This window comes from Vanessa atalanta, chromosome 24, assembly GCF_905147765.1.
Source record: "Vanessa atalanta chromosome 24, ilVanAtal1.2, whole genome shotgun sequence".
Classification (NCBI taxonomy): Eukaryota; Metazoa; Arthropoda; class Insecta; order Lepidoptera; family Nymphalidae; genus Vanessa; species Vanessa atalanta.
The window spans coordinates 5,388,255-5,397,905 of NC_061894.1; the positions used below are offsets into that span (position 1 = coordinate 5,388,255).

At 29.9% G+C, this 9,651-nt stretch overlaps 1 protein-coding gene across 1 annotated transcript; it reads left to right on the forward strand.

Moving 5' to 3' along the window:
• The first annotated feature begins 443 nt into the window (after positions 1–443).
• On the forward strand, positions 444–6,569 carry LOC125073407. Its single transcript, XM_047684225.1, has 4 exons — positions 444–516; positions 4,877–4,939; positions 5,359–5,532; positions 6,085–6,569. Exons 1-4 carry the CDS (start codon positions 513–515, stop codon positions 6,183–6,185), a joined length of 342 nt encoding a protein of 113 aa, XP_047540181.1. The 5' UTR covers positions 444–512; the 3' UTR covers positions 6,186–6,569.
• The last annotated feature ends 3,082 nt before the right edge of the window (positions 6,570–9,651 follow it).

A 9,651-nucleotide genomic window follows, 5' to 3' on the forward strand; every position in this document is an offset into this window, starting at 1 on the left:
CGTTATTTATTAACAATTTCCAATTTATTCATTTATATAAATAAAATAATAAAATTATTTTACGACAAGCAATGTAATAAAAATAGTATTGCATTTACTTTAAACCAGGCGTTTTATCAACAACATAATGTACCTAAAAAGGAAATAATAATTTCAACAATTTAGATGATTTTAGAATCATAAGAGTGTTTTTCTATAATATATCACTTTGCCTAGTAAAAACAAATATTGTAATTTTAGTGCATCAGTTATCAATATGGGAATGAGTTTCGATTTCTTTTTCATATTATTTTCCATATAAAGCACAATGGTCGATTTTATTTAGCATTTTAACGGACTCATATAAGTACTTAGGACTTAGGACATAAAGTCTTGGCAAATACAAATTATAAGAGACCTAATTATAATGATATAGGTATAAAGAGCGTAAAACGTTGCCTCATCAGAACCAGTATTGCAAGGACATTCATACAGAGCAGTTGTGAATAAAAACCTCTAAAGAAAAATAAACAATGGGTGAGTGTCTTTGTATAAAGGTTTTTTATAACTTTATGTTTGGAAAGCTTATTGCGAACATTAAATAAAAATAAATAGATTTGTGATGGCCACTTAAACGAATAATATTTCCAAAAAAAAACACATAAACGCTAAAAAAATTATAATGTATTAAGCAATGTATGTATATAAATAATGTAATAAATAAATATACATATTTTTTTCGACGTGTGGTACTTGTAAAATAAGACACTCATTTGATTTAAATAAAAATTGAACGCTCGTGATTATTTCTGGATATTTTATTAATCTTGTTAACTTTCACGTATATTTTTCTCTTTTTGATCGATTGCCAAGAATATAATGATGGTGTACTGAAATTAACCTTTTATAATTATAAAGTGGATTTATAAGATGAAGTGGACAATATTTACGTACAAAATGAATACCGAATTTAATCATTTAGATATTACTAATACATGTTACTGGATATTTCAAACGGCATATCAATCTATTTTTTTTTAATTTAGCATTGTTATACGATACGATTTACTTTTTATTAATAATTGAATGACATTGTACCTCTTAAGTTTTTTGACAGCAATAATATTTGTTTAAAATATATATATTATGTGTATAGAACTACAATCTGGCTGGCTAATTAGAAAACTGGTTTCAGTAGTTATTACACCACTCAACGATTTCGACGAGTAAAAAGGAAAGAATGATAGTACAACCATGCCTTATACTAGCAATTTATATCATCTTTAATATTATAAAAAAATAATTATTACATAATAAATAGAACATACTATTACGTAACTTTCATATTAGGAAATCAACGTACGCATTTATATACTTTCTCAATTGTGAAGTATCAAATACAAATTAAAAGATATACAAACTGCAACAGTCATTATATTTTAATTAAGTTTTTTTTTTATTATTTACAAAAGTATGTATCCAATGGTTTGATACCTGATGGTATGTAGACATTGCCACTAAGAAATATTCACCATTCGTCCATCGTCAACACGCCACCTTGATAACTACGGCGTATTGTCCCTAGCGATAGATACCCTCAACACACCGGTATACCTAATTAGTAAGTATTACTGGCGGTGTAATCATCACATGAAGACCTGCCACGAAGTACCTAAAGTTAAATACTTTAGGAATGAGTTAAATTGTACCTTCGTCATGTTATTCCCTTAATCCTATTTAAGTATTGCGTCATGACATGTTATAAGAGCCAATTGAAATCCAAGTTCATTACCGGAGAACACAATTTCCTTTTGCTTTGTCGCTCTATGAATACCAGAGTATCATTGCGGTCTAAGAACTGATGATGTGTGCTTTATTATAAGGATAATCGTGATTAATTTAATATCGTTTTTATTGGATAAATTTTAACTTATATGAGTTTTTTTTATATTATTTAATGGTCGGTATTGAGGTTATACACTATTTTTTGTTTCCAGTCTCCAGTCGTAACTTAAAAGTTTAACGCATACGAAGTCGGGAAAAGCAGACAATAAAAAGTAATCAAATATTTGTTTGTGAATGAATAACTAACATCGCTGTAGAAGTATAAAAATGAGATTCTTTGACTTACTTTAAGCAGGTACTTTACTGACATATTCTATAATTAATGGTAAAATAGAATTTCTTGCCGGTTTTTCTCGGTAGAATCTAGTTTCCAAACTGGTTGCAGCTTTACATTTAATTATACAAAATAACATGACGATTCAAAATTAATAAGCCTACTCAAATAAAGAATATTTAGATTTTGATTTAGGATTTTTGGTCGCATGTGTAGCTACCGACTCATATCGAATATCAGATTTAAAAAAAACTTAATTTTTTTTGTTGAACATAGTTCAGATTGATTACGTATCCCGTTATATCAAATTTAATAATTACCAATACACATCAAACGAAGTTACCCAAGATGATAATGATTAATTACATACATAAGTCATAATTGATCATCCGACCATTCCCGAGTAATTTGACGTGTGTGTTATTAATCAATAGACATAGATGAAAAAAACAAACCTGATTCATCAAAACTAGCTGCGAGCTGTGTCGTTACGTTTATGGTGGCGGCAGGCGGTGACTTCACTCGTCGAGGTGGTCACGTTTTTACAATTATTGTCCGAACACGGCAATATTTATTTTGGGATCATATTTAATTTATTTGCGCTTATATAAATGTACACATCAAAAAAGTTTAACAAGATAAACACTAGGTTTGTAAACACTCAGCCTTGTATTAATTTTTGCAATACGATCGTATAGCAAAATATTTGGTGCGAACATACCATTTGGTCAAATATTGAGTTACAATCAGGGCCGGTTTTAAGGGAGGGCAATAAAGTTCTAGCCCTGAGGCTTAGCACAAGAAATAGGTCTCCACAAGATGATATATTTATCATAGACAAAAAACCGTTTTTCAAAACATTTCTGATTTCTGAATTAAGTAGGTACATTTGTAAGAGACCTGCAATTCGTATTTGTCCCAGGGACCAAATTTTATTTACTATCAGATTTTATTTATGAACATATATGATATAAAACCGCTTATTAAACCTACCTACTAAACTCATTCGAGTTATTGGATTTCGTTGCTCCAGTTTAAATAAAATTAAACCCATATAACTTTATCACGTAAATTCTGTCAAACTGATTTAGTCTTAGTTTTTGAACCATTTTTAATTTAATTTAGCGTGTAACGATGGCACCGACATATAGGTTGCCTATTAAGGACCCTTAAAAATACTAGATTAAAAAAAAACTTTATCACTTCCAAGTTGCCGTCTGCGGCTTTAGAAACTAGCCATTTGATCAAGGAAAATTCGTATAGATATGACTAATTATATATATACGAATATCGTACATAGTATTTCTGCATTCTGCAACAATAATAATCTTTGACCTTATTTTATCTTGGTTATGTCATTTAGGATCATTCAAATTGACCTCCTTTCATTTTGTTTTATAAATGTTATTACTCTAAGGGGTTCCCTGGCGTTAATATTTAACATTATTTACTTATAATTCATTTTATGTATTTAACCGATTTTCGTCGAGGCTAGTGTGAACTACTTAAAACTGGAACATTAAACTAATTTGTTTAAATATGATGTCGTCCTGACCGATTTTCGGCCTTCAATTACTTAGGACACATTATGTTGCACAAGTGTGTGCGTAAACACAGATAAAGTCTATATTCCCTCACTCATAATGAGATGGAACGGTAAATCCGACACGACCGGAAAGATCTTCCAGGCTTTGAGGCTGAGAAGTTCTCGACAAAAAACTCCGATAACCTCTCATCAGACCGACCAGAGTGGAAGTGTATGTGAGACTCGCCGGTGCCCTGCATGCCGATTGCGCCCTGGTACACCGGAACCCCCTAAAAACCCTTTGCTCTTCGGCGAGCGCCGCGGGATCGTTTTCACATGCTACCGTGACGATGGGATTTACGATCCTATACATACCCACTAGACCTACAAGGCCTAAAAGTTATAATTACCTACAGTTTAAATATTAATATAGGTGACATATACATATGTATATAATTATCATATTTACACATAATATTAATGTCTTTGTTAGAAACATAATAGGCTTAGATATAATAGTCTTCGCTTATCTCGTAAAAAAGGGATTAGAGTATATAAAAAAAAGTAGTAACAAAAGCTATTACCATTATTATACACAGGCTATTAAATATATTAACTTGGTGAACATTGTCGATGGGTCGTTTCTTTCGGTGAAAATACAGTTAGGTGTGAGTAATTAGAAAGCCAGCTTAATCGGCACTTCGATTATATTTTTATCTAATTCTAAATAATGACATAATTATAAAAACTTGTTTTACTTGTTATTTTGACCGCTTTACTTATTTAATATGAAAATACGTGTATACTTAGAAGCATACGAAGAATAAAAACACTTCAAATAATTAAAACGTTAACCCAAAGACAAAACTGAGTGGAGATCTACTGAATCCATTTTCATAAATTATGTTTATAATTCATCTCGTGTTGGGCGGCGGTAAACATCGTGAGGAAACCTGCACGTGCAAACATCAATATACATCGGAATAAAATATAGTATCTCGAATTTAACATGTAGGTATTTATTCAGATATTCACATACCTCTTAAATGAATAGCATAATATTTAAAAAAATAATTTTAGCCGACTCCCAAAAAAGAAAGGTTATCAATTCGGTTTTATTTTTGTTTGATATTTCTCGCGATATTTCTCGCCCAATTTATAAATAGAATTAAACTATGTATTTATTTTATACTATATCATGTATTATGGTCAGGATCTTGGTCATAATATATTAATATTTTATAAATTTTCAGGTTCAACGACAATAGCCCTGGCCATATTCGCCGTGATCTTCATCATAGGCAGCACGGACGCCGGTAAATAAATTTGAAAAATAATACACAAATTAGCACAGAAAATATCAATAAAATTTCGTTTTACTTAACATAAGTTCTTAGACATTTTTGCAGTCGACAATATTGCAATTTATTCAAGATGGCCGACTAATAAAATAATATTTTGATTTGTTTTTTATCTGTAATTTATTTTCATTAATATATATGTTGGTACATTTGTGTCTCCCATGCAACTGTAAACATTTTAATAGAACATGGAACAGTATGGTCGGTACTTCTAGTCAAGGGCGCCTTCGATGAAATCAATGACAGCTTTATTTTTTCAACAGTCTGAATTTAAAAATATTCAAAGTTATCTATCTATCGGTCCTCTAGACCAAAACCTGTGTTATGATACTAAAAATAAAAGCCTGTTTCATTTAGTACTTCTGCGATTTCAGCTACAGGCAGCTGCCCCCTGCCATCTAAAATCTACGGCTGCAGCCCAAAATGTCAGCAGACCTATGACTGTGGCAATGGCAAGGTGTGCTGCCCGAACTCCTGCAACGCGAAGTCCTGCGTAGATCTTGCAGCTGTTGGTGGCGCAAACAATGGGAAGGACAAGTATTCTCAGTGTAAGCAAGCGTATCAACTTATATAATTCGTTAATACAAACAAATTAACAGGAATCCCACGACCACGATTGAAATGAGTAATAATAAGTGAATCACTAAATTTTAGTTTATATAAATGTCACAAGGTGATACTTCAATTGTATGAAGTACCTAATTACGTTTATCAGGTGATCGAAGTTCAACATTCAAACATACGCTAAATGAAACAAAAAAATGGCTTTTCATCGAGTTCATTATGCTTATAACTTTTAAAAGTCTATCTGTTATTGGCCTCTGTAGGGCAACTAAGCGAGGTGATTTAAAATACCTAAGCTAGGTGTAGGGAGCCAACTTTAGAGATCAGAGGAAGCGTCTCAAGCGTCCTGTTAAACTGGATTTTTGGCATGGGGCGCCATCGTACAAATTTCATACGTTCCACACTATATATAAGTAACGAAAGTCTAGCCAGTGCGATCAGAAATATGAATTATTAACAACGCCATCTATCGGCCGTAGGCTGTGAATACATACTCAACATTAAACTAATAAATATACATTTTTCGTTTATTTTAGCTGGTGGGGCTGGCGTATATTGCAACAATCAGAAATGCAGTCCTTTCGAAGTCTGCAAACTCGATCCATCTACCAAGAGAATGAAGTGCATGCGTGCTTGAAATAAATAATTAATTATACGTTTAGGCTTAAGACAAATTCATTTTTATTAGAATCTATAATCTATACTTTTTATATTTTACTTGCATGAAAACTTCTAAGGAATTCGACCGAGAGGATTATTGAAATTTAAAACATAATTACATTATGATATCCACTAGAAAGTGCACTTTTGAACAGATAAAAACTAAATGAATTCATTAATCCATATAACTTATGGTATCGATCAAATTATCGTTTCTTTCGCGAATAACAGAGCAATTTAGACGAGCTTTTTTTTTAATACACAGACAAAACAAAACACTGTTACTGCCATGACTTACAATTAAATTAAATGATTTGTTTAATTGTTTTTAGTAAAAATTATGAAATAGGTGTAATGAAAGTTCTAAGATGGACGTTTTTCTTTTTATTGTCTGTCATTAATTTTGAATATGGAATTGAATAAAATAACTGAAGTTGATTAATTAAATAATTAAAATTGTGATTAATAATACCTATAAATAAATACAATTTTGTATAAATATGTATTGTCAATTAAAATTCATGTAGATATTTTGATTTTATTACAGAAGAATTATTAACATTAATTTTTTTTTTTTATTATTATATAAAATATCGTTCGTAGTACTAGTGTTTTGATACTAATTATATTTTTGTATATTTGGAACCAATAAATATTTTATACATTGCTTATTTCATTATTTATTTATTAAAGTGTTATTTTTATATAACTTGCTTAATAACGTAAATAGATTTATTTATACATATATATAAAGGAAGGCGGGAAATATATTAGCTATTGTGCAATGGAGCGACCATTTCAAAAAACTCTATTTAAATAGAAGTATTAAAATTAATCATCAGAATTCATCTTATACTATATTAGGTATTCGTAATTTCCAATCTGTGTAGAAGAACCTACAAGCTTATAATCAAATCTCGTTTTAGAACCGTAATACCTTTTTAGAATAATAAATTCTGTTGTGTTTGTTACAAGCTTATTATTATTTCGTTTTATTTTTATTACAATACACATCTAAGGACATTTTAGGCTTTTCGAACTTCTTAAAATTATTACGTTGTTCTTACAGAGATCATTCTATTCAATCTCACAGATCATTCCTCACACCGCCAATGCGCCACCAACCTTGGGAAATAAGATGTTACGTCCCTTGTGCCTGTAGTTACACTGGCTCACTCACCCTTTAAACACAACAATACTGAGTACTGCTATTTGGCGATAGAATATCTGATGAGTGGGTGGTACCCAGGCGGTCTTCCACAAAGCCCTACCACCAAGTGAAGTGAAATTGGCTTCGACAATTTCATTAACAATTAATTTTAAAAGCTTATTTTTTAGTTTTTTCGTACGTAGACTACTGTATACGTTAATTAATCCACATTTTTCTTTTACATTTAAAACTCAACGCCAATTTTTGCATGCTACTTAAATTCTTCATTTCCAAAGTAAAATTCCGTACTTCTGTTAACAAAAAATTCCTGGTATAATTGCAATGTGTAGTGCGGGCCTAATCTGCGGTCGAATAAAAATATAGCACTCGCAAAGGGTAAGCACCCTTGCTTTGTATAGTCGATATTTCTTATTTCCATTAGTAACAAGTCGGCGCTCGGCGAGATCGCTTCAGCCAGCGATGCGTGAAACCGCGTGTTATCAAAAACTATCGTAGTTATTATGACATAATAGAATAATGTTATTAAAATAAATAAAACTAATATTAGATTTTCAGTTTATGTTGTTATACATATAACAAAGATAAATAAAGTTTGTATTGTGTCGATAATTTGAAGTTTAAAACAAAACTAGAGCACTATTAGATATATTTTTTTTATTTTAAACAATAAATAAAAATCATATTTTTTGCGATGAAGTATCTTCCATAGCTTTTGTGAACAAAAAAATTTAAACAGAGACAGTAAGGCGTTTAAATATTTTATTGCTTAAGTATTCTTAAAAAGTTATTAATTAAATCAAGCAAATATTTCCCAAAAATAAACTATTCTTCAACTAATCTGAAATATATAAAATTTATTAAGCTGGTAATATTTATATTATTATTATTTATTACAAGATTCTGTAGTAATCACTACATAGTATAAAAACTGTCCCTATATATGCTTAGATCTTAAAGACTACGCAACGGATTTTGTTGCGATTTAATAGATAGAGTGATTCAAGAAGAACGTTTATATGTATAATGCATGCCGAATATAATAGAGAAACACTGATAATTTTAGAGGTTTCTATGTGATGTCATAAATAAACACATTTTTTGCGCTTACATTGAAAACACTGACGGAACCCTACGAATAATATGAAAATAATGTACTAAAGTATTTTACATCTAAAAAAGTATACTCTATACTTTTAGGGATAACCAACAACAATCATTTTTTATCCTTTCCTTTTTATTGGAAGTAATGGCTTATTTACGAAGCGATTTTATGTAATATTAATATTAATCCTTATCCAATTATGTATCATAAACACATTATGCGTTTAATATAATATAAAAATATGGCCCTGAATTGACTAAAAAAGTAGTAAATTAGTATCAGTAATCAGTATTGCATCCGTGCGAAGCCGGGACCGGCCGCTAGTTAAATGATAATAGAGACAGATTAATAAATAATAAGTTAGCGTAACTCACTATTGATTTTGCAGTTTCCGTTAATTCATTTTAATTAAATCTAAAATTAAAATAATTGATATAGAACTGTTTTGTCATTTTGTTCTGTATCTTTTCGACTCTATATTTCATTTACAATTACAACCGTTGTCACCACATGAGTGGGTAAACGATATTAAAAATTACAGATTTCCTCACGATGTTTGACAGATTCAATTTGACGAAGCTTGTTGTACTAACCGACTCGACACAACTATAGCGCGATTTAAAATACAGCCAGCGCCATCTAGTTACGTTAATGCACAATTCGTGTTAATTTTATGCAAACTATACGACCGAATTGTATGATCTTATTATATGTCCTATACAAAGCAAAATGTTTTCAGTGAAATATAAACTTATATTTAATCAACTTTATTTTGGCATTTTAACGATTTTGAAGTAAATAGTAATATTATAAAGTAAATTGTAGTATGTATATTACTTAAGGTTAGGTAATTAACGTCCAGGTACCTAATTAAATTTTATCAGTTAATATTTTAGGAAATACTGTTATTAAAACCTATACGTTACTGAATACAATTAAACAAATCAAAAATTCAATAAATTATTTTAAAATACGTTACAAAAAATCATTGCTCAACTTCTTTAAAAAAAGTTTTTATCGAAGATATATTATTATTATAAGTACTCTTGATAAAAATAATAAACTTAATAAGTTTGGTAAATAATTAAATGTAATTAAGTATAAGTATAAAATTTCTCTATTTGTCTCAAATATATTAAAAATCTCATCATTTTGAATATTATTTTAATA

Coding starts and splice junctions, on each gene's coding strand:
- LOC125073407 (XM_047684225.1), top strand. Junction 4,940..5,358: donor CATAGGCAGCACGGACGCCG/GTAAATAAATTT, acceptor CTGCGATTTCAG/CTACAGGCAGCTGCCCCCTG. Junction 5,533..6,084: donor GAAGGACAAGTATTCTCAGT/GTAAGCAAGCGT, acceptor CGTTTATTTTAG/CTGGTGGGGCTGGCGTATAT.